Here is a 24,760-nt window from a genome sequence, read left to right as displayed (position 1 = left end):
CCTGAAAGCCACTTCTTTTCTTGAGGACTGCCTCCTCCCCTGGACATCCGATGGACCATGCCAACACAGGCCTTTTTTAAATGCCCAAAAGGATGAGATTTACTGTTTCTGCTGCAAAGACAAGCAGTCCAGGGGAATTCTGGACATGGTACTAAAGAGGGTGAGGTGTCTGTGTCATGGTCACCACAAAGTATAGGACCAAGCATCTCAAGCCCCTGAGTAGTTTACTGTCAATTCTGCTGTTCATACTGCATGCAATCCTCAAGTATCCAAGCAAATAAGAGAGTCTTGGATCTTCTCCTGTGGTATTCTGGACCTGAAGAGCTCTGAAGTTTAGGCTTAGCCATCTAGGGATGTGAATTGAAATGCAGCATCAAATAAACACTATTTGTGCAGGGCATCCTATATGTTCTCCCTCGCACCTGCAGGTACCAGAACTACGTGCTCCTTTTCAGGAGAAGGCAGAGAGGGAAAGTCCACAGGGCTCTGTGCAGGATCTGGAGTGTCTCTCAAACCTTCTGATCTGTCTTGCTACTTCAGCCACTGCCAAAGCTCACAGCTGACGCTAGCTCTGGGTTATGCAGAAAAGGTAATGCAAAATGGGATGTAATGATGAGGTCAGCTCCAGTTTCTGCCAATGAATACAAATAAGACGTAACCCTCTAGCCTGTGGCCAGCTGTACCCTCAGCAAGCAGTGTTTGCAAAGATCAGACCCTTGCAGCACCCAGAAGAACCACACAAGGCTTGTCCTTGTGCTAGCAGCAGCAGTGGCCCCAAGGAGCAGGTTGGCTTACCCATCCAGTTCCGCGGTCTCAATGTACACCAGGCTGTGTGGTTCACTGCTCGATAGCAACAGCAGATCAGCCTGGACACAAACAGACATGCTGAGCATGAGCTATGCAGTTGGAGGGCAGCGCACTGCTACGCTGCTCGTCGTTTCTGAACACTGCAGTTCTCATCCCTGCTGATTTATCTGCTTGTGAGCAATAAGGCAGTAAGAGTAATTACAGAGACTGAGTGTGAGCAGGATGGAGAGAAACTGTACTCACCGTCACAAAGTTGTTGTTTTCTAGTTTTATTATATCCCCCACTTGGATATTCATCCATTTTTCATCCTTCAACCTGTAAGAGAACTCCTAGTAAGTAGGAACGTAAAGGAAGCAAAATTTAGGAACATACGGTACCCTGCCCTGCTTCAGGATGTACGTACCATCAGAGTCTGGGCTGCCAGTAAAAAGGAGCAAGGTCAGCCACTATGTGGTACATGGTGGGCTAAAAGGGGGCATAAAAAGCAATAACTGTGGCTGGGGTGACACACGGAAGGCTGAGACCACATGCAGTCTCTGGTTGCTCCCTTCCTCCTATAAATAGCCATGCTGTCTCAGAAAGAAACTCTCTTCTTTGCTGCAGTAGATGCCCTAAACACTTGAGAAATTCACGGGATGTGTTGGCTTTTCAGAGCAGCATTAAGGGCCAGAGCCTCAGTTCTAGCTCCACCAGGAAGGGCAGCAATACGGGTGCTAAGGATGAACCAGGATGCATGCAGCTAAGCCCCTGCCTGTAATGGCCTTCGCAACACAAACCAGTGCAGGCACCCATCTGGTCTACAAGCACCAGTATAACCAAATCCATCTTTTTGTTTGTTTTCTAATGCAAAACGATAGCACATTTCTCTTTCAATACATGCATTCCAAGACTCAGAAACCAACAGAGAGTAAACTAAGAAAAACTGGTTTACTTATCAGAAGGCACAAAAAGTATGTTCCTATTCTTTAGTCTCCAGTTGTATTTTTAACTGCTTGATCATCTGGTGGAGTTTACACAACATACTACTATTTACAGCACAGGAAAAAATCAGAGACTTTACAGCTGTATACAGCTGTGTCCTACAGGTGGGTGGACTCCATGGAACCACAAGCAAACAGTGCGACTGTCTGCTACAACAGCCAAAGCCTCCACTGCTTTTTCTTTTTCTGAAGGAAGAGAACAGTGCTGGCAGTACCAAATCCAAGCCACAATTGAAATGTTTTGAGTACGTTTGAAGTCTGAGGCGCTAGGCACAGAAGTAAACACACACACAAAGTACTGCAGTATGAAAGAGGAAGCTGTCTGCACTTCTTCATTTAAAATCACTTGTTACTAAAGTCTAGTTTTGCTTCATGCAGAAGTCAGTGCTATCAATATGGACACAGATACAGCCCTTTATGTCATTTCCATGATAAAGAGTAAAATAACAAAATACTCCAAAAGTACCAGTTGTTCACACATAGATATTCCCATCCAGAAACAGAAACAGTTTACTTTCTGTCTTTGCAGGCAGAGCCATAATGTCTGCACTGACTGTGTTACCACATCATGGGTTCATCAACCAGCCACATCATCCAGAACCACACTGTGACTGAACAGGGCGAAAGACAATTCCATCTGAAATAGTTTGGTGATCTTTGGAAGCCCAAAAGAGAGAAAATTTAAGTGCTCTGCCCAGTGGCGCACGTTTAGAGAGAATGACAGCAGAATAAACAGGACTTACATGCCATTGATCAGGACCTGGACTGGACGGTTGTTGACATGATTGTCGCTTTTGTGTCGATTCTGAAAATTTGATCAGTGTGTTAAAAAGCATTTCCAGGAAACCAAGCACACAATAGCTGTAGGCAGTTCATTAACATTTTAGGTTTTCTCCCAGCTGGCTGAATGGGTAAGGCAGATTAGAGTCATAAGTGAGTCATAGCTGGTAAGACAAGGCATAGCTGGACTGCAAAGAGCAGCAGACAACATAGGGTCTGCTCTCTGGAGGGAAAGAGGAGGGTAGAGCCTTCTATGCCATTTAGCGCAGTCCCGATTCAATTGCCATTAGACCTGTCCATCACAGTTGAATAAACTAAGCACCCAAAGGCACCCACTCCTCTGCTCCAGTATGGGTAGTGGCCATGAGTTCTGCTACCAAACTTTTCTAAACTGAGTCTAGATGGCAGAGGATGAGGTGCTTAAAGTGGGAACCTAAGAACAGACTTCCATGCATATCTTTCTGCTTCCATGTTTTCTGCCATGCTGAACAGTTTGAGAAAGTCAATGGACTGCTCAGTAATTAGGAAATTATGGCTCTTTCAGATAACGAGCAGATTTCAGGATTTAACCTCATCTGAGCCAGAGCTCATTAATTCAGCTCCCCACAGCTGGCTGTATTTACTTTGAGTGGTTTGCTTTAGTGATTGTGCTGAAGAATGATGGGCAAAATCCAAAGTACAAGACAGCAACACAAATCTTACGAAATCGTCGATGGCATCTTTGACTCCCGATACAGCCAGCACCAGCACCAGGGGCACCACTGTTGTGAACCACGCCAGTGAGGAAATCTGAGGGATCAACTGTAGGAAGAAGAGATCTGGGTTGAGGAACTATTTGCCTTTTCAGCAGACGAAAACAAGACACCGTTTTCTGTGTAAGCTGCAGATAATTTGTTGTACAATATCTGGATACAGAATAAAGACAGAAATACATCTCTGTCACTCAAAAATATGAGAGAGACAGGTAACCTATGCTTAGCTTATGGTTATAATTTAAGATATGAACATGGTGATGTCAGGAAATGCAGTGGGCTGCTCCTTCTTGTCACTTGTAAAATTAGGATCATGAAATCCCCGATGGATTTTTCTGGAGAGAGTGACATGAGCTAAGCCTGGTTGGAGGACCCAGAGCTATCTGAGCAAAGCTGGCTGTGTGGAGCCTCCAGATGCTTCTGTTTTGTTTCAGTAACTCTTCACATTTTGCTGAAGTAAACTTCATGTCATTGAACAGCACACAGCTGTTCCCAAGGCTCTTCCAATATCAACAGAGACATTCTTGTTTCTGACATCTTTGCTACTGTGAGGAATCAAGAGTTGAAAATGACTGTGCCATGCCTTCACCATCTTACTCCAGCACAGTTCTCCCCTTCATCTAGAAGAACCAAGGGACATGTTTTGGTGGTTATGGTGGTGTTGGGTCAATGATTGGACTAGGTGATGTAGTAGATCTTCTCCAACCTTAATGATTATATGGTTCTGTAATGATGGCAGCAACGTGACGCATCCATCAGAATAATTGTGGGCAGAATATACTCCATAAACAAGGTTAAATTGACATTTATGCCACCAAAAAATCTGCTCTTTGGGTTTGGTTCTTCCACTGTACAACGCAGATCCCACTGGCACCAACAAATCCAGCCAGAAGGAATACTTTTTAGAGCACCATGCAAAGCCATATAACTACTGCCTTCCCACACAACTGGGAAGATGCATGTCCTAGTGGGCAAGCACCCACAGCCACCTATCACATCCAGTGCTACAGGAAAGCAATGAGTAGGAAGAAGAGGTAAAAAAATAAATAAATGGAGGAATAACAAAATGTAAAAGACTAAAAGTCCTGCCTTCCTTAGCCTAATTTGATGAAGGTAGCAGAAAAAGCTCTATGCTTTTATATACCATCACTCCTAGTGAGTTCAGCAAAAGACATAGCTGAATAACTTAACAACTGAATAATTTAAGCTTGAAATACTATGAATTCGATAGACAAACAGCTAGAGTGCAGTAAAACAACACAGGAACAGTGCTTTCAGATTATCTGAAAAAGCACTTTCACTACAAGCTAGTTTCTTGGAAAATATACATGGGCTGAAATAATTCATTCCCTGTAAATAAGCAAAGATTACATATAATTTGCTGTAGATTGAACTAAATTATGCCTATGCATTCTTGAGCTGAGACTGAAGAATAACATTTAAAAAAAAAAAAAAAAAGTAATTTTTTGAAGTTGTGTGCACTGAAGTGAACAAACTTCAAATATCACTCCCAACTTACCCAAAATCGTACCAGTTCTGTGGTGGCTTTTTTTTTTTGTTTTCATATCATGTGTATTCTACTATGACTCAGCGATGAATGATCATGCAGCTTTTACCCATGCTTTCTCCAAGTGCCAACAAGCAGAAGTTTACTTGCCTGGTGTGTCCAACTTTCAGATGCAACAGCAGTTCCATTGGCTAAGGGCAAAGTGCAGGTTGGTGCCACTATGAGCTACTGTAGTAGCTCAGTGGTGTTGCCACTGCCTGACACTCTCCACATCAGGCTTTGTCCTTTCCTTGCTGAGCAATATTCAGCTTTATGCAAATGGACCGTAACTGTCAGCCTTCCTGATGTTAACTCCACTTCCATCCTTCCCAGGGAAACTCAATCATTTAATAATTTGTTCTTCTTCATGCTGCTTTAAGGCAGTCAAAGGAGTACAAGGAATTTGCCTTTAAACCTTTTATACTACAGAATGAGTAAGTCATGCAAATCCAAGGAGAAGTAGGAGCACTCAGATGTAGCCAGAAAGGGGCATGAGAAAGTGTACACAATTAGCTGAAAATCACAATTAATTTTTTTGTTCATTTAATTGAAACACTCGTGTCCAAAGCTAAAAGAGCTGGCTTTTTTTTTTCCGCCCTACTTTAAACCTTCCTTAAGGTTTTACCGAGATGACAGCTTGCAACAGGGAAATAGCTTACAACTATCAACGTGCAACCAGGTTTTGATAACAGACAAAGCAATCTGCTCAAAACAGCACAGTGAGTTCATACCTGCAAAATCAGCAAGAAAAGAAAGTAGGCATTGGCTATTCGCTGGAACTGTTCAAACAGGTTGAGAGGCAGGAAAGTGAAGAAGTTGTATTTCGATGTTTTAATTGAATTATTCTGTAGGGAAAAAAAAAAAAAGGCAAATAAATGGGATTGGTAAAACAGGAAATAAAATTACAGCACAACCCATTTCAACTGTGTTTTTGCTTGCTTATATTTAGCAATAGCATTGTTTCCAACAGCAGCTCAAAAAACATTTCCTTTTCCCCACACAGTCATGCTGAGTCTGGATAAACAGTGAATCCCTCATGGAATTGGTGAAAATATAATGCTCAGTTTATGCTACTGCAACTGCAGGTGGATGCAGGTACACATATACACTTAAGAGGCACACTGTCCTTCTATTATTCTTTCCACTTTCAAGACGTACAAACTGTATTAATACATACATATATGTACAGAACACAAGTCAGACATTTTGTTGGTCGAGTCTTCAGAACAATGTTAGAAAGCACACACTAAATCACACACCTGTTACTAGACCTGAGCCTACCAGCCTCAGAAGCAGGTCTTTCTTTCCAGAAGGGCCCAATATTACCATCACTAGCTAATTCAGCAGCCTCTCAGCAACTTGGAGCGGTGGCTTGTTTCTGTTCCACAGAGACCACTTGAACAGTGTTGTGCAAATAGCTACTAATGAAGAAGTCACCATTTCACTCAACCATCTGCTGCTTTGTTCCCTGTTCCCAGTTTCCTCTTCTAATTGCACACTGCCCCTCCAGCCAGTAACAATAGCTGCTCCCTTACCTGCCTTCTTCAACCCAGAGAAAGACCCACACTTTGCATTACAGAACTGGGTACCTTCTTCCCTGCAGATCAGAGCACTCCAGTTCAATTGATCCCACCATGGCTCAACCCATTGTACTTAGCCCCCTAGCTAGGGCTGTCCCAAATCTACATAGGTCTTTAGCTCTGCCCATACTGTTTAGAGCTACCCAGAACCCCAGCAGCCAGAGCAGCATCTCATTGTGCCTCTCAGCTACAGGTAGCAGCAGCTGCTATGATATCTAGTATTTTCCTGCCAAATTGGATAGTACTGAAGATTGCACCATGTGCAGGGCTGTGGTAGCAATGTGAGAGCCCAGCTACACACATGGTAACCATGGGTTTATTGTTTTCAAGCCTAATGTTGGAGTATCAGTGGGCCAAGGTATGGATAGCTGTCCAAAACACATGGTCCCAAGGACACAGCAAAGTGCGAGGGGACACAGTGAGCACAGCCAAGAGTCTTGACACTGAGGACAGAAAGAGCCATAGCACAGCCAGGCAGACAAGCATGACATACTAGGTTCTTTCCCGGCTTGAAGAGAATCTTGATGCATATTCTTCCTAGCACTTTGGGGAAATGGCAGTCACTTTACTCCCCTTGGTACTGAGGTGTACTGGATTTCCCTTTTGCATGAGGTTTATTAAGCATTCATGCAAGGTTAGCGCTGTAAGCATGTATGCCATCTGCTGCCAGCACATCTAATGTTTCTCTCAGAGAAACTCTCCACACACACATACACACACACACACAAACCTATTAACCCCCTACAACGAAACCTAAAGTGCACAAGAAAACAGATACTGCAAGGTGTACCTTCATCCAGTGGTAGGTTTGCTTATTCAGTAGAAGTGCAAGTATAGTATTATAATCACCTTTAGAGACCACTAAGCTGGTGGGTGCATAGCAGCTACTAAATATGAACCAGAAACCATTTCCAATCCATGCATTAATCCTGGGCCATTAAATCAATTATGATCTTCACTGTGGAGTGTGAAAGGGGGAATCTATCCGATTTTAGGCAGCTGCTGGACTTTTAGCTATGTCCCAGAAAGCACAGAGACTACAGCAACATGCTTCAGCATTAACTTCATGCTTTATCCTTTTGTACAAGCCAATGAATGAGCCTCAAAAAGACCAGAGATGGAAATGTCCTTCATAGAAGAGCTAAGAGTTGGGCTCAGGAGATGAGTACCAGCCATTCTCATAGAAAATAATATCACCTGACTTCTGACATCAAGTAGTCATCTAAAGGTGAGGTGAACTCTGCCTGTGACCTAAGTATCTTGACACTTCCTTAAATATGGATCATTTCAAAATTCCTCTGCAGAGGAGATGTGCTGCATACAGGCTCCATGGAATGGGCACTGCTAAAACAAGATGAAACGGAACAGCAGCATCCTATGCATACAACAGATACAGAGAATTAAACGACTTGCTTGACAAGTTTGTCTCCACCAGACTGAGTCTGGCAGATTTTTAAACAAAATCTGGGTCTAAAAACATCCAACAAACTGAAGGAAAATATCGCTGTCACTTAAAAAAGGGAAGACAGTATCTACGGGAAAAAGTCTGTACAAGGGACTTGACCCTCATGCGTCACCAGATTTCACAGGGTCACACACAACATGGGAAAAACTGCTCTGTAAACACTCACACAAAGTTTAAAGGACCTTGCCTTCAAAATCTCAGAGGTGGATAGGAAAAGAATGGGAGCGGTTTATTTCAATTCCTGCCTTCTATTTCTGTCCATTAATTACGTCAGGAAAACCACTGAATGAACCAGACATTCATTGTGTTTCCTATTGCCATTAGGCATACTAAAACACCCAGACCTAACAATTTCCACACGCTCAACTGCTGGGATCTGAGCATCCAGGTTTGTCTCCACAGTAGTTGAAGACAGCAATATTGTTTGTTATGTGTTTGGGAACACTGGCACACTATATGGCTCAGGAGGAGGACAAGTAGTGTCAGAATGGAGCTTCTCATCATTCTGAAATCTAGAATGAAACCCAAACATCAGAAGAAAAGAATTCCCCCTCATCACTGTGAAGATTTAGGATAAGAGGTGATGGCCTCAAGCTGAGCCAGGGGAGGTCCAGACTGGATATTAGGAAAAATGTCTCTCAGAAAGAGCAGCCAGGCATTAGCACAGGCTGTGCAGGGAGCTGGGGGAGTCACTATCTTTGGAGGTATCCAAGAACCACGGAGATTTCACACCGAGGGACGTGGACAATGGGCATGTGGGGGTTGGCAGTTGGACTGGATGATCCAGGTCGTATTCTCCAACCTAAACGATTCCCTGATTCTGTGATTTCTAATTGAGCTGTACATGGGCCCTCTGGGGCCAAGGAAATATAAATACTGAATGATGAAAAACAGTTGTGCAAAACCTCAGCCTTCCCCCCTGAAATCTCTGCATTCCCATTTAAAGGAGAAAGCTGAAGTGTGTGGGATCATTATCATGTCACCCTGAAATATTCCTGTGCTGTCTACTTTGACACCTTGGGCTCTCTGTTGGATACAGGGAAACCTTCATCCTCTATCTCTAGACCCTGTTCTAGTCTATGGTGCCTGATATCACTCAGCCAGAGCTGTTTCACACCCTGACTCAGGGATGGGCGCTACAGAGTCGTGCAGTGTGTTAAAGAGTCCATACACAGCCAATGTTTTATGAGCAATGCCTCAAAAGCACTATCCTCACCCGGCCCATGCCCTGCCTTTAGGGAGGGCGGCTCACCTGTGAGACAAATGATGGAGAGGAAAAACATCTGAGCAGTAACAGCAGTAACCTTGAAGAGATCTTTCAGAAACTCCTCCTTCTACAGAACTACAAAAATCAAATATTCACAAAAAACCACCCTCTGGGCCAAGAACCAAATCCTTGGTTCTGCCCCTCCATGTGCCTATATCCGGGAGGACTCAGCACAGTCAGCCAGCCCCAGGCTCTCCAGATGCAAAGCTTGACACGAGAGCCTGTGGGCGAGAGATGAGTCTCATCTGCTCTTTTCAGGGGCTCGATTCACACCTCTCGAAGGTGTGACTCCACCAAAATGCTGTCCCTAAGAATAGTGCTCATAGCACCACGGTTACACATGTCCAGATCTGGCAGATGAGCTGTTGCTTCGGGGGTGTTTTCAGAAGCTTGCCTCTGACGTCAGGCCACGGGCAGACGCTCAGCAGATGGCTCCTGCCTTTGTTCACAGAACAAACATGTCACCTCCACACCATGAAAGCCAGTGGAAATAGGAGACACTGCTGCTTTTGCGGTCATATTACAGGGGCTGAAAGCAGACTGCCAGCAAAGGCAGGGTATAGTACTGTCCACCTGAATTTATACCCCTAGCTCATCATATACTGTTTTCTAGCAACTGTATAACCTTGCCCCAAACAAATCCTGCAGAAAACTTGGCTGCTTGAGGTGCAGCACAGGGTACAGTGCAGGGAAGCAGCTGAGAAGCAGGAGCAGCCTTGCCACATGATCTGATAAAGTCTTGTGAGATGGCAGGGGTGAAATTCAGCGGCATTTTGTCCACCTGTAGCAGTACATTTTGGAAGCATGCACACACCACATGCAAAAATGTGACCCTCACCCTGCGAACGTGATCAAGGACATATTTGATAAACTTGTGAAACAGGGCATGTGGTGCCACTGAGGCTTTGCTTTCGTATTGAGAAAAGAACAGACACATGGCCCTGTTTTAAGCCTGCCTCTTTCCCAACAGTGGGCAGCAGCCCCAGCACAAAAGGAGACTGAGAAAGGGCTTCAGTAAGTCAATGGGCCTCACTAGGTGCCCGTAAGGACCTCATAGAGAAGTAAAAGGACTACCCACAGAAATAAAAGGCCGGCCAAACACCAGAAGCACCCACAGTCCTCTTTTCTTTTTCTTTGTTTCTTTTCTTTGTAACAGCTTCAGGAATTTTTTACCTATACATCCCCTTGACCCCCTCTGCCTCTTGCAACTAATAATAAACTGACTTCCAGGATCGAGTCACACATTCAGTATTCCAGGAAAATCTCTAGGAACATACACTCAGCAAGTTCTGTTTCCCTTCCTTCTGCCTGCAGACATCCCGTGCATGACAGAGCTGTTACTCAGAGCACCATCACTGTGGCAAGCACCCTTATCACAGTAGTGCAGAGGTGTGCAAACAGAAGCGACACAGCTTGTTGATGGTCCCAGATGGTCCCTTCCCATGGGGCTGCTCCCTGGCTGGGGCTGCTCCTGGCAGTGCATCAATGGATCTTTAGATGGATCCAGCTCACACCTTACTAACAGCAAAAAGAGTAGTGCAGGATACTGCTGTTGTTCCTCCTTCAGGAGCTGCTGAGACCACATCACCAGGGTACACTCCATTCAGCCTCCAGAATGACAAACAGGAGCAAACATTGGCAGGTTTGGGATGTGATCAAAGTTGCAGCCTACCAGGCCGCACACTGACAGAATCCCTGAGGATAACCCTATGGGCATCCTCAGATGTTAGCACAAAAGCTCAGGAGATGAGTCAGAATCTGAGCCAAGTGCCCCAACTCCTTGCTCTCCCAAATTCCAAAGGGGTAAGAACCTGGCTGCTGCTCCAGCTCAGGGCAATGTTCATTGGCCATAGGAGGTTATATTCATCCTCCTTGTTTCACTGGAGAATTCATTAGTTGACCAAGGAAAAAAAAAGGAGCCCAAGCAGCCCCCTCACTGCTGGTCCTGCAGAAAGGATGCTGGTTTGACCCTAGATCCTGATCCAAGATGAAATCTGTCATTGACTCATGGGTCCTGCATTTCCTCTCCTATTGTCTGAAAGCCAATTTCAAAGTTGTTTTCACAGCCCTTCATGACGTCCTAGCGCAGCTGTGCTGAGTTCCAATGTGAAAGCGAAGAAATAAAAGGGAATGGGAACCTAAGCTAACAATGAAAACCCTCAGAAGAGATTTTCCTCTCCACCAGTGTCCATGGACAGAGAGGTTCAGGGATGTCCCACAGTGGTAGGTCACCACTGCAGTGGTGCTGGGGACACAGCAGCCAGATTGCATCACGGAAATCACAACAAAACCCCTTAAACCTTGATGGAACACTTCTGGCATCCTGCTTTTCCTTTCATTTCAGCCTCCAACACAGGCAAACCTCTTGCAGAAGTCAGGAAGGATCTGCCTGTCTGTGGTGTGAATAAATACAGGTTTAGAAGTTAACTAATTTTTTATTTGCAGACCTATATTGGGTCCGTTTCTGTGCTGCAATAAGTGTCTTTGCATGTCACCCCTTTCTGCTTCGTTTCTGACTCATTCCTAACTAATTTTGTGAGCTGGTGGGTAGTACGTACCTTCACACTCAGCCCTTCCAGTTAACTGCACAACAATTTGTATCGAAGGTTGGTTTATTTTTCTAAGCTACCATGTTCTTGCTGTGCAGAATAAGGCCAAAGAGTGTCTGGGGCTGCATCGCTCTGAGAGCACTTCACAGTAACCCAAATAAACCCTGACCTACCCAGAGCCGCCACTAGAAGATGCTGCCCTTAATCACACCAAATCAGGTTGGACACTGGGAAAAACCTCTCCAAAAGAGAAGTGATGCATTGGCACAGGCTGCCCAGGGAAGTGCTGCAGTCACTGCACCTGGAGGTGTCCAAGCACAGTGGAGGTATGGCACTGAGTGGTGTGGTCAGTGGACAGGGTGGGCTTGGGCTGACGGTTGGACTGGATGATCTTAGAGGACTTTTTCAACCTTAACGATTCCGTGATACTACGAATAATCATCAGGATACACCTAAGAAGCACCACCAGATCAGAGACATTTGCTCAGGGATATGATTTAGCGGAGGGTTTTTAGAGTTAGGGTAGTGGTTAGGCTGCGGTTGGACTTGATGATCTTCAAGGTCTTTTCCAACCTGGGTGATTCTATGATTCTATGATTTCCCTTGACCCCATCTCAGCCAAGAATCTCCTTTCATATGGATCAATGAAACCACCTCCATTTCCAGCTGACTGGATAACACACTTCACAGCACTTGGCCTTGTGGGGGCAGACCTTCAGATCTTCCTCTGAAACTGTTCCTCTGCCTCTATGGTAGGGTGATTTCTACCAGTGCAATGCCTATCCCCTTCTCTATCCCTTCAGCTCAGCTTTCTGCACCATCCATCCCTTGTGCCCTGCTGGTGCTCAGATAAGAGCAAATCTGTCCTCTAGATTCTCCTGCAAATTGAAGTGTGATGGATCTGGACATGCCCTTGCATGAAAGGGCAAGCATCATTTTCTGTGGTGCAGCATTATATTCCTGCAAAGCTGGTTTGAGAGTATTCAAGAGTTGCTTCACATCCAGCAACTGCCAGAGCTGATGTCACCCTCCACACACACAATAGATTTTTCAGTTGTGTTTTTTTTTTTTCCCTCCCTGTTTCTTCCTTCACAGATATCCTGTAGACTTTGTACCGCAAAGGGAAGATAACTACAAATGGCCAAGGGCCAGCACACTCACCCGACTGTACGTGCCCACTTCCCTGTTCTCACCAGCAGCTCTGTTCCTTTCATCCATGCCTACACAAAAGAACTCTCTTTTTAGTGAAAAGCTGAAACCTGCACACCAGCTGCGACACACAGGCTGGCTGCAGTAATAAAGCAAAACACTACGCCTCTGTTTGCGTTTCCCTTTCTTCTCACTGGCCTTTCTCAGCAGCTGCCTCACCCTGGAGAAACATTTACAGCCTCACCTAGCTTTGTTACAGGAACCTGTTCTATAGGTTTTATGGATAACATGGCCTTAAGTTACCAAGTAAAATAAACTTTATCCCTATGGCTTTTTTTTTTTTTTTTTTTTTTTTTTAAATAAAATGCTTTCTAGGTCTCATTACAGTGCTGTGTTTCCTTCTTGTTTCTGCTCAGGGTCTCCATTTACAGAACTCAGTTTCACATGCACTGAGGGTTCAGAGCCTGGACCATTTGGTTCTGCTGGACCACATCCTACTGCTGAGCAGTGCAACTCCATAGCACTCACAGAAATCTGAACACAAGGAAGGGACCCAGATTTAACCCTTCCAGTGGAGTGAAACACTGGTAGACTATCATGCAGATGCCAGTGCATTGGGAGACTCTTTCCCTCTTTCCCTTTTTAGCATTTACAGAAGTACCCAGCAATTTACAGGATGGGTCCTAGAGTAACTCATGAGCAAGGTTAGTCACTTTCATAAGACATGGAAATGTAGCTTTACAAATGGACCTTTCATCAGGATTTACTGGAAATAAGCAGCCAAGGACATGGTGTTCAGCCCTATACAGCACAGGCAGTGCTTGCATCGCTACTTAAAGTATTTTAGTACCTCACCACCCACTCACCTACTCAAGATTTGTCTCTTTCTGGACAGTTTTCTAGAATTTCTAAGTCTCAGTCTACACTGGGCTCCAGAAATCACTAACCATAGGTGACTCTACTGGGGGGTACAATTACTGAAACTCATTGCCAAGACTTAACAGCTGGCCCTTCAGCTGCCTGCACTTTCACACCCAATCAATAGACTCTTATGGAAACCCTCCAGAGCTCTCACAGCCCTCTCCTCAATTTTGGTTATTTGCAGATCTTTGGCTATGTAAGAAATAGGCTGGGAAGCAGTGACATGTAGTTGTCTTTGTGAGTGGCTTTTCAAAAAATAGACTCAGTGCCAGGAGAGTTGTTTGTTCTCTCTGTTCTGACATCACTGTACACTTCCCTCCTACTTCCCTGTCCCACTGCCACTCATAGTCCATGTTGCAATCAACCAATGAAAGATCTTGAACACACTTGTAGCAGCAATGCTTGCCCCAGAACTCTAATTGTAGGCTCTATGTGAATCAAACACACTTTCCCAGTCTGAAACCACCAGGCTTGATAAAGCATTTGTGCTGCATCGTCCCTTACATATGTTATCTACAGTGCATTTCATGTCCAGTACACATGTAGCAGCACTATACTTAGCATAGCTCTAACCCGTGTAGCTCATGGATGAAGGGTGACCGCTGATTACCATCCAGTTCGTGTTGCCAACAGATCAGCTACATTAAGATCTTTAGTCAAAGCTAATGGCAAGTCTAAGTTTCTATCTCATGACAAATCACAATATATTGAAATGTTGATTTTTCCCAGTTATGAAAGGACCAAGAAAACACTGACAACACGCCTAAAGAAAGCGTGACTCAAAGGAGCTCCTGAGTAAAACTTGAAGGATGAATTTCATTGCTGCAATTCAGACATGCAAAAGACAAAAAATTCACAAAATTCACTGCAACATCAGTTGGCAGCTGCACTTAACTTTGAATGAATACAGCTTCAGGATTGCCCAGACAGGAGATGACCCTGCAGCCAAGAAATATGGCTGTATCAGCTGATCTTGTCTTTCTCTACACACAGGGAATGCAAACAGTCCCCATCTTTAGGAATCAAGCTGCCCAGGGGGCTGCCTGGCAGAGCTGAGTGATGGGCAGCACACCTCACAGTGCCTCTTGGAGTCACAGCCTTCATGGCACAATGTGAGCCCAGCAAGGCAGTGAAGATGGAAATAAAAGCTGGCAGGAAGCCACGAAGGCCAGATTCAAAACCTTCCTGCCAGAGAAGATTTCACTGCCAGGGCTGAGGAACTGACACATTTCCTTTCATATTTTACTTTAAATGGAGCCACATTTCCAACAGAAATTTCCCCCACAGGTTCCCTTACTGAAAGACCTTGGAGGCCTGATCCTGCAAACACATGGATCTGAAAAAACGTTTCTGGAAGCATATAAGGTCACTTATGTGCTTTTCTAGCATTAGGTCTCCTCTGACCACCCATGTGCAGGGCTGAGCTGCATGGGTGACTCAGTGGTGAACCATCTTTCTGACGTGCTCTCTGGCACATCTGACCTCCTGTTTCACCACAGAACACAGAAACAAGCCTTGCCCAAGTCTTTCTGGGAAACCCACTGACTGAATTACCCAGGTTTATTCTCTGCAGAGTCACAGTTCACCCGTGCAGTGCCCTCGTAACAGCAAACTGAAGATGAAGGGAGAGCACCTTGTGGTGTGAGGATGTGAAGCACATGTAATGAATGGCATCTGTGGCTACAAGTGCAACAGATAACATTTTCTGGTTACTTACAGCATATTCAAACTGTAGGTTAAAATCTCGGTTGTTTGCTTGAAGGTGTCTCTCTTCCTCTGCAAAGAACAAGAATCAGATCAGATATGCTTGAAGGTAGGCAGAATCAATACAAGCATGAATAAAGCATCAGAAAGAGCTGGTGGAGCTGCTAGCAGGTGACGCCACCTGGACTCTGTGCTGTGGTTCTAAATGTCCCATGTTAGGGAATTGGAGAGACTTCCATTACTGATAGAGCAATTTGTGTGCACAGGTTGCTCACCTTCTCCTGGGCAGGAATCAACACTCAGCCAGTGCTGTTTGCTATCCCTGTTCTGCTCCATCTCTTGCCTTGGACGTTTGTGAAGTTGATTCTATGAACCTACTGTTAGTGCCATTCTTCTACTACAAATGTACATTCTAGCATCACCCCACAAATGGGACATCACCACTGCACCTATCCCGAAATCAAAATCCACTGGAAGGGATATCAAAAGGTCACCAAATCTACCCTGTATCTGAAGAGATGGTCGTGCCTGTCACTCTCAATAACAGTCCTAGAAAGCTTCAGTGACAGCTCTTCTTCCAATGCAGCCTATTCCAGGACTGCATTGTCCTTCCCATGGGGAAGGTTTTTTCCCATTACCTAATGTAAGACTTATCATTTCAATTTAAACAAATTGTATCTTCTCCTGGGATGATCAAAGGCTCTTTTCTGCCCCCCGTCATTTCCTCGTGCTACTGGCCAAGGACACAGAGCCCAGATGAGTTCATGATGCAGTGAAGGCTGCTCAGCCTTGCTGCAGTTTACCCTTGGAAGGAAAACATAATTCTTATCTTTAGTCAGTTCCTGCAGGTTGATCTGTCTGGAGTGGCACCCTTCTTTCTGCTTTCCAGTGGGCCTTCCAGCTAGTTAACCTCACTCTGGAAGCACAGAAGCCAAAATGAGCCTTAGTTTACAGCCTCAGCCTTACCACAGCAGAGCAGACCAGAAGGAACACCCCCCCTACCTTTCTGACAACGAGTATTTTAAATGGAAAATCACCTAGGAGCTATTCAAATAATATCCTTTTACACCACCAGCACTTGGTAGACAGTGGGCCAGAACATGACCCATTGGGGCTGATCCCTTCTGGCTCAGCTGATGTCTCATCAGGCAACACAGACCCTTGATTTAGCCTCACTGAAATGAATCCAAACTTCTTCAGACTATTCCTCCAGTTAGTCAATTCTTCTCCTATCTTTTGGTGTGCTTGTAGCTCCTGCCAGGAGCAGATTTACTAACTGTGCTCTTAAGACTGCCAGACAAGCAGGAAAATAAAATACAGAATATCAGATCCAGGATACATCCACGATGACTTGAGTCTGATTATCAGTCATTGATAACTATTCTCAGTGTACTTTCTTCTCAAAAATGTTGGCAATTTGTCTGCAGTGATTTTATCTCATGCACGTCTCTCCAGCTTACTTGTAAAAATGCTACAAATGACAGCCAAGACACATTGCAGCTATCTAAGACTTCTTTGTTAGCCCTCTGGCTACCACTAACACAGAATTAATTTGTGTTGGATGTAATATTTCTGGACTGCTGGCTGTTAATCATCTCTTCCACCACACACTTCTAGTCACTTTGAAGTGGTTTGTTTGACTGTTTCAACCCTCACCCAAGAAGTGAAGCGTACATATCTATAATTGCTTCGCTTTTCTTCTTCTTCTTCAAGGCAGGGGCTTTTTGCACTCTTCTGAACCATACCTGCCTGTGCTCTGGAGTGTCTCCAAGGCAGCAGGCTCTCAGCCATCCTTTACCTCACTAATCTGCCCCATTTTGTCTTCATTCCAGCCCCAAACATCTCCCCTTCTCCTCTGTTGGCAGCAGCTAATGTGTGAGGTGTGTAACTGAGGAAAAGCATGTGTCAGATTCCTTAGCACGTTTTCTTCAACTTTTTCCACTATGCAGTAGACATAAAACATCTTTGATCTTCCTCCTCTTAGAAGGGTTACTGAACCCCAGAGAACCCAGATTCTACAGAACAACTTTTATTACCTTTTACATCCTCACTAGCTCTTTTTCACTTTGAGCTTTGCCATGCAGTTTGTGCTGGATAAAACAATGCTCCGTACACCTTCTAGAAGTGTATCTCCTCTGTCTGAGGTGTAGGTGATTCCTTCATTCACCTTCTGAGCCTCTCTGAATCATCATAGCTTACCATAGCTTACACCCCTGACCTTAATGTCAACTTAAGGAAATCATGGTTCTTCTTAATTCTCCCCGTTCCTGAATTTCCTTCCCCTGAGATCTGAATTAATAATTCTTCATATTAACCAAGGTTTCATTCTTCAATTCCATTTTAAATACTTTGCTGTTGTCACTCTTTCCCAAGCAACATACTGCCATTTTGTCCCCATTCCCATTTACACCACCTCCTGCCCTCAGCTGCCCAGCCAGCTCCTCCTTGTCAAAGGCATCCACTTCTGGAACAGACTCCATCTCCAAATAATCATCTCTGTCTGCACGAACAGATTGTGCCTGCTCAGCCCAAGAGCAGAAGAACACATTATTCTCCCCTCTGCTCCTTCCCAATTCTGCATCTGTGGACCCAGGATTCCTTATTTAACACCACACCCTGTCCTTCAGAAAACTACATTAATTTCTACCAAGATTTGCTCTTTTTGATACACTACATTAACTACAAAGTCTGCTGTTTTACCCTTGCGTATCATTGCTCAGAGATCTGCAATTTGTTTATCCCTCTCTTCTCCGTACCGGATCTCAGAGAACATGAACATACAAGGAGAACATCTCACCCCCTGCCACCTCTGTTATCCTTCCAGAATGAGCTTTATTCTTTTCTATTAATATTCCAGCCTCATGAGTTCCAACACGTGTCTATTATACTTATTAATGATGTATTAAGACATCTAGTTCTTCCTGTTTATTCAGTCTTGCATTAGCAAGTGTCTAAGCTATTCAGGGCACTGAACTGCTATCCTTCCTCCTTTCCCTCCAGAATCCCTATAAATAACATCGTTTCCCTAATTTTTTAAGCCCTTTTACAGTTCACTGGTTTTCGTCTCTGCATGTGGGCTGTTCTCATCAAGCCCTCTAATTCCAAATTTAAGCCCTCTTTACCATGTTAGCAGGTAAATGTGTTTTTCCTTTTCCTTCAGGAAAGCTCCCACCTGCCCTGGCTGGTTGCTACAAACCAACACAGAGGCTTCATTCAAGACTCTGACAGTGCTTAATCCTTCACTGCTTTCCTCAAGACAGATATTTCTCTTCTCTCATAACAAGAAAAAAAATGTGCAGAGAGTCTGGAACAGCTCGTCCAGTGCCCAAGAGGAAAAGAGAAACAGTGCTCAGCAGGTCCATGCTGACACGGCTTCACCTATTGCATTAGGTGCCTTTTCAGGAATTTTCTTGAAAGTGACAGCTGTTACCAAAGTAGATGATAAGGGAAAGCATAAGCCCGTGATGGAGAGAGGCATAAAGACATCTAGAGCTGCTAATCTGGGCTGGAGCCCTGAAGGTATTTATTCCTCTCCCAGGACGCAAGCAATTGTACACAGCATGCTGCAGCTCATCCACCTCGATACTGGCACTCCTCACTTTCAGGAGACCCGAACTCTTATCAGTCATTAGCCCTCTCAGAAAAGAGTGTCCCTTAAAGCCAAAATATATGTAAAGCTTTTTCCAATGGAAAGATTTTCATTTTCCTTGCTGGATATCAACCAGTACATTTGCTAAATCAAGAACAACCACAAATCGCAGAGGGTGCCTCATCCAACATCAGCAAGCCAAATTTCCCTCCTCCAGTCGGTCCAGATGAGAACCACCACTGACCACAACCAGCTGCACATGGCAGCACCATCTCAGTGATTTTAATTTTGAGGGGAAATAATAATAATAATAATAACTAAAAGTTAAAGAAAAAATCAGAACCCGCTATATTAGACCAGACAGCTCCTACACATCTCTGTAACTGTTTGGGTAGAAATGAAGACTCTTGGATGACTGCTGTAAACAAGAAGTAGTGAAACTCTACATTACCCCAGCTACGCCTGGAAACCACAGCTCAGACTATTCTGGCTGTAGATTCAAGTACGCATGTCTTATCATGCACTGGTAATTCTGGAAGCATTGAGGAAACAGGGAAGGGAAATCTGAAAAGCGATCGGTTGACGAGTTTTTCAGCTCTTGAAACTTTTCTTTAATCTCTAAGCAACTTGTCTTAAACTTTCTGCTTCTGCAAACTGCAGTCACAAATCACCGGGAAGAACAAGTGGGATTTGTGCTACAAGTTATCATCTCACTGCTGCTGAAAACTATTTTAAATTATTCATCAGTGGAAACTCAGCGTACATAAATATGGCTTAGTGCCCAGTTCTTGGTCTAACCACTGAGACCAAGTCACTGAGAAAGTGGCTGTTTTCTCAGGCAGACAGATTTAGGATCTAAACCAGAGAGCAACATCTGGATTTAATAACATGAAACCCATGCCAAAAATGAGCTATGAATGTAACTGGACGGCCCACCAGCCTTCTCATTTAGGGCTGTTGCATGGAAAAGTCCTGCAAAAGGTTAGATCTGAGGTCTAGTCGGAGAGCATGGAAATTTGCTGCTGGTTTATGCTTAAGGAACACATGCCAAGAGCTTTAAACAGGCCTCTGGAAAAGGTTAGTAGAAGTTAGGTCTTGAGGACCCAAGTTGTTGGGGGAGGTTAAGATCTGCCTGGTTGTGCCAAGTCGTATACAAACTAGGGCCTGATATCTCATGCTTGAAATAAACACAGCCCAGTTAGGGGAGTGCCGGGGTAACCGAGCCTAACAACAGAACTGAGACAAACTCTATAAAATAATAAATCTCTGCTCCACCCTTTAAACAAGTGACCTCAACAGCACGAACATCACACTGGATCAGCTGCAAAAAGTGGCAGATGGGAGCTGGGCTCATCTCCTCAGCTTCCCCTGCAGAAGGGCTCTTAGCAAAGCCATTCACCTTACCAATGCCAAGTTGTGAAAGCTGTAGCCTCATTTACTTTGTTCCTCAGGGCACGCATCTGATCTTCCCAGGACAGTCCTTCAGGAGGCAGCCATTAGGCCTCACCCCAAGAGGCTGTAGGCAGTCTTAAAAGACCTACACCAGTTGCAGCACACTTTTCTTTTCAAGACTTGCAATGGAGAATCATAAAATCACTGAGGTTGTAAACAACCTCTAAGACCATCTAGACTAACCCCAACCCATCCCCACCATGCTCACTAACCATGGTTAACCATAACCATAACCATACCCCTTAGCTCCACATGTCTCAATGGTTCTTGGAGACCTCCAGGGACAATGACTCCACCACGTCCCTGGGCAACCTGTGCCAGTGTCTCACCACCCTTTCTGATAAGACATTTTTCCTAGAATCCAACCTGAACCTCCCCAGTGCAACTCAAGTCTTCCTTCCATAATATCTTGTCTTCCTTAAGTCATTGTGGTCTCTACTTTTTGACACCTCACCTTTGTGGGGTGATTCACCTTTCACTGTTGCCTCTTACTGATGGCCCAAGTGCCACCTCACAGCCTGTGCAAAGAAGCTGACCCATCTCATCACAAGCAGAGAACTCCCTGCCATTATTTCTGGTCTTTTCTGGACTGCTGTTCCTACATGCACAATTAAATGAAATCTGCCACACTGGGTCAATACCCGTGTCCATTGAAGGACAATGTCGTGGGAGAGGACATACAATGATATGGTGTATCAGGCAAATAAAATTGCTGTTCTTAGGGAGGTTACTAGGCAAGCTATTGGCCAAATTCTCCCTTCACTTTAAAGCAGTAATTGTTCCTTTTCAAGAAAGAAAGGATGTTCACAGCAAGATTCTTGAGTATCGTTCCAGAGTACTCATAGCTGGGTTAAAAAATACAGTCTTATTTTCTATAGCATACATTACAGGGTTTCTAAAGTACAACATGACAGTACCCAAGCAAGCCCTACACAAAACCAGTCAGGGTTCTTGACCCAACCAGCTCAGTGCTTTACTACAAATCGGAGAGTAGATGGATGAAGGGAAGCACTGCATGATTAGTCTGAGGCTTGTACACTACAACATCTACATCATACAGCTGGTCCGAGATGCAGATAAAGCTGAAACTTAAGGCAGTTAAGTTGCACCAGGGTAGGTTCAGGTTGGATATTAGGAAAAACTTCTTCTCAGAAAGGGTGGTCAGGAACTGACATGGGCTGCCCAGGGAGTTGCCATCCCTGGAGGTGTTCAGTTGATCAGATGCAGCACTGAGTGACATGGTCAGTGGGTATGGTGGGGCTGGGTTGGTGGTTGGACTAGATGATCTCTGAGGTCTTTTCCAACCTTAGTGATTCTAGTCTGAGAATCAACATAACACCACAAGGTTCCCAGGGCTGGTATTCCAACTCTGTGCCACAAAACCAAAAAGCAGCCTTGGCTTAAAATGTGCTCTGTCATGGTACAGCCATGTGCATGCAGCTGGAAGAGAGATAAGAGCCAGGTGGGACAGAAATGGAAGAAGTAAGGATTATAGCCTGGCCCTGCCTGGGGCGGGCACAAGCCCATCTTCAAGGCAAACAAAGATATTCTCACTACTGACCTGAAGGAAGGGCTCTCAAGGGCTCTGTGTTACAAAACAGCATGGTTTGGAAATGCAGAAACCCCTTCCTCTGCAGAGCTTCTCTGGCAGGAGGTGATGTGTGCTGGCAATCACATGCATTTTCACTTCTGAAATGGACTAGCTTGTACTGAGTGTGAGGGATTTAATTTAGAAATCTGGAGGCAAGGCCATTCAGATACAACACCATGAATAGAATTGGCCTATTCCCTCCTGCCCTTTCCTCCATTATTAAATAAAGGTCTTCTCTATTGTATCATTTTTTTCTTAGAACAACGAGAATACTCCTGAGGAAATTAAATGCAAGAAATACACATTTGTGTTAATGGATTGTGTTTCGTGGACACAATGGAGCACAGCAACTGGAATTTGCCAGCACAGGTGAAATATTTCATGTGTTTCTGGATGAGTTATTAACAAAAATTATTTTTTTATCATTTTTTTTTTTTTCCTGGCATCACTAACAGAAGACCCTCTTAAGAGAGACCTCGGTTTTCATACAGCAGATGTGAGGTCTGAAATTTAAAATTTCAAGGATGAACTGGAATTATTTCCGCCTGAAGTCCAGTAAATGTTTAACACAATGCTAAAGTTCAATAGTGGGTCCTGCCCTTTTCTAGAAACAGCATTTGATATTATCACCGTAAGGAAAGAAGAACAAGGAAGGGCTCCAAAAGGATGCCTTTGTTTGCCCACCATGTTTACACTTGTGTCAAACAGGACTTTCGGGAGAACACAGGCCTGGAAGAGGTGCTGGATAACCTTAAAAGACAAAGCATTCCCTATGAAGTCTTTCTGGGAAGGGATGGATTGTGCCTCTCCTCTCCCTTCCCCCAAATCCTGCCCTACTGCCAGCTCTGCTTCTTCCTTCCCTTCCTCCTCCTGCAATGTCTCACCCACCTGCCTTGGCTCTGGGCAAGGGCTGGGGCTCTACAGCTCTCAGAAATGCAACAGATTATTTCTCAAGCAGCATTTGCATTTCTCAGGTCAGACTGTTTCAGAATGAAAAACAACAATATTCAGATATTTCAGCAGCAAAAATTCTGTGTCATCTTCATTTTGGGGGGGAAAAAAAAATTGAAATTTTATTTTATTTGGCTTAGATTTTATTTATTTATTTATTTATTTATTTATTTATTTATTTATTTATTTTTGGTATCCTGTTTTGAGTAATTCTCGTTCAAAATCATTTGACCACTATCAGCATGCCAAATAAAGCAGTTGAAATAGATATTTCATTTCATTTTGAAAAGCCAGTCTGACAGTGACTGTCTGGCACATATCACATCCTTTACTAGAAAACATTATTTCAGGCATGAACCACAGCTTGACACAATAGCACACACTGTCAATAACAGCAACACACAGTGATAGGAAGTGATTTAATATCATAAAAATAAATACAGATCTGAAAAAAACTTTGAGAAGTTTTTCAATTCACAGTTATTTTCCTAATGGGAAACTGCATCCAAATAAATATATTTTTCATACTTGGAGTCTGTTGTGGTCTTTCCTGTTGGATATTAATGGGAGTCCCAAAGGTCAGCCAAGCTTTAGGGCCATGGAGTGAGTCTTGGGCTGTGCTCTTCCTCAGGAGCTGCTCATTTCAGCTGAGCCCAGGCCCCAACAGCTCAAAAACCATCTGCCCCTCAGTAGCACAGAGGAAAGCCCTGTGCAGCTTTCCAAAAGCCTTGTCTCAATTTAAGCCCTTCCTCTCACCATGCCCCTAGGCTGGGCTGACAGACATGAAGCTGCAGCAACGATTGCATTTTATCTTCAGATTCTTCAAAATGTGCAAACTGTGCACTCCTTGGTAAGTACGTTGGGTTCAGGGTACTTGTGGAGATGAGTTTTCCCTGTCCTCTATTTCTGTATGTTTAATAGTTGGCTCCTGACCATCCCCATCCTCAAGGTACAAAGAACCAGCACTGAGTTCTATTGCCATGTGAACAAGCCAGTGTGCAGAGATTTTCCCCATTTCTCAGCCATCGCCAAGGCTTGATCCTTATTTCTTCACAGACACTGAACCAAAAGTTTTCCCACTACTCTTACCTTAGGAAATGTTAGTTGCAAGTCAAGTCCCACTGAAAAAAACCTCACAGATACTGTTTCCATAGAAACACCACTGCTGCTCACCAAGAGATGCACTCCACTTTGACTTGAACAACCTCACTGATGTTGGAAAGGCCACCATCCAGTCCAACCATCAACCCGCACCTCTGGCCTCTGTAAATCATGTCACTCATCGCCACATCTCCGCAGCTCTTGATCACCTCCAAGGATGGTGACTCCACCAGCTCCCTGTTCAGCCTTTGCCAATGCCTCACCACTCTATCTGAGAAGTAATTTTTCCTCATATCCAACCCAAATCTCCCCTGACTTACTTTAAAGCTGTTATCTCTCGTTCTATCAGCAGCACAGTCCTAAGGACCTTCCCAAATGCAAAGGCTTCCAACTATTGTATTAAAATAGCAGTTCAACCCTGGTATTTACTCTGAGGATGCAAGGAGCAAACACAGCCCGTCCAGGTTTGGGCAAAAAAATTAAAAATAATTTAAAAAATAATAATTAAAAAAAGAGAGAAAGGAGATCTTTTGGCTTCCTGTTGTGGAAACTTCTAATTTTCTGATCACCTTGCC

At 44.2% G+C, this 24,760-nt stretch overlaps 1 protein-coding gene across 2 annotated transcripts in view; it reads right to left on the bottom strand.

The window, feature by feature from the left end:
- LOC140264310 (phospholipid-transporting ATPase FetA-like) overlaps nucleotides 1-24,760 on the bottom strand; it is a 65,253-nt gene that overhangs the window by 33,803 nt on the left and 6,690 nt on the right. For both annotated transcript variants that reach the window (XM_072359980.1, XM_072359979.1), the window contains exons 3-8: nucleotides 15,515-15,573; nucleotides 5,598-5,711; nucleotides 3,271-3,369; nucleotides 2,532-2,593; nucleotides 1,051-1,123; nucleotides 796-866 (exon numbers count right to left, since the gene is read on the bottom strand). In XM_072359980.1, the coding sequence (XP_072216081.1) occupies nucleotides 796-866; nucleotides 1,051-1,123; nucleotides 2,532-2,593; nucleotides 3,271-3,369; nucleotides 5,598-5,711; nucleotides 15,515-15,573 (478 nt within the window). The remainder of the gene's footprint in view (nucleotides 1-795; nucleotides 867-1,050; nucleotides 1,124-2,531; nucleotides 2,594-3,270; nucleotides 3,370-5,597; nucleotides 5,712-15,514; nucleotides 15,574-24,760) is intronic.

Source organism: Excalfactoria chinensis, chromosome Z (genome assembly GCF_039878825.1).
Source record: "Excalfactoria chinensis isolate bCotChi1 chromosome Z, bCotChi1.hap2, whole genome shotgun sequence".
Lineage (NCBI taxonomy): Eukaryota > Metazoa > Chordata > Aves > Galliformes > Phasianidae > Excalfactoria > Excalfactoria chinensis.
Note: the sequence above shows the minus strand (reverse complement) of the source record. Positions and strands in the feature narration are given on the sequence as shown.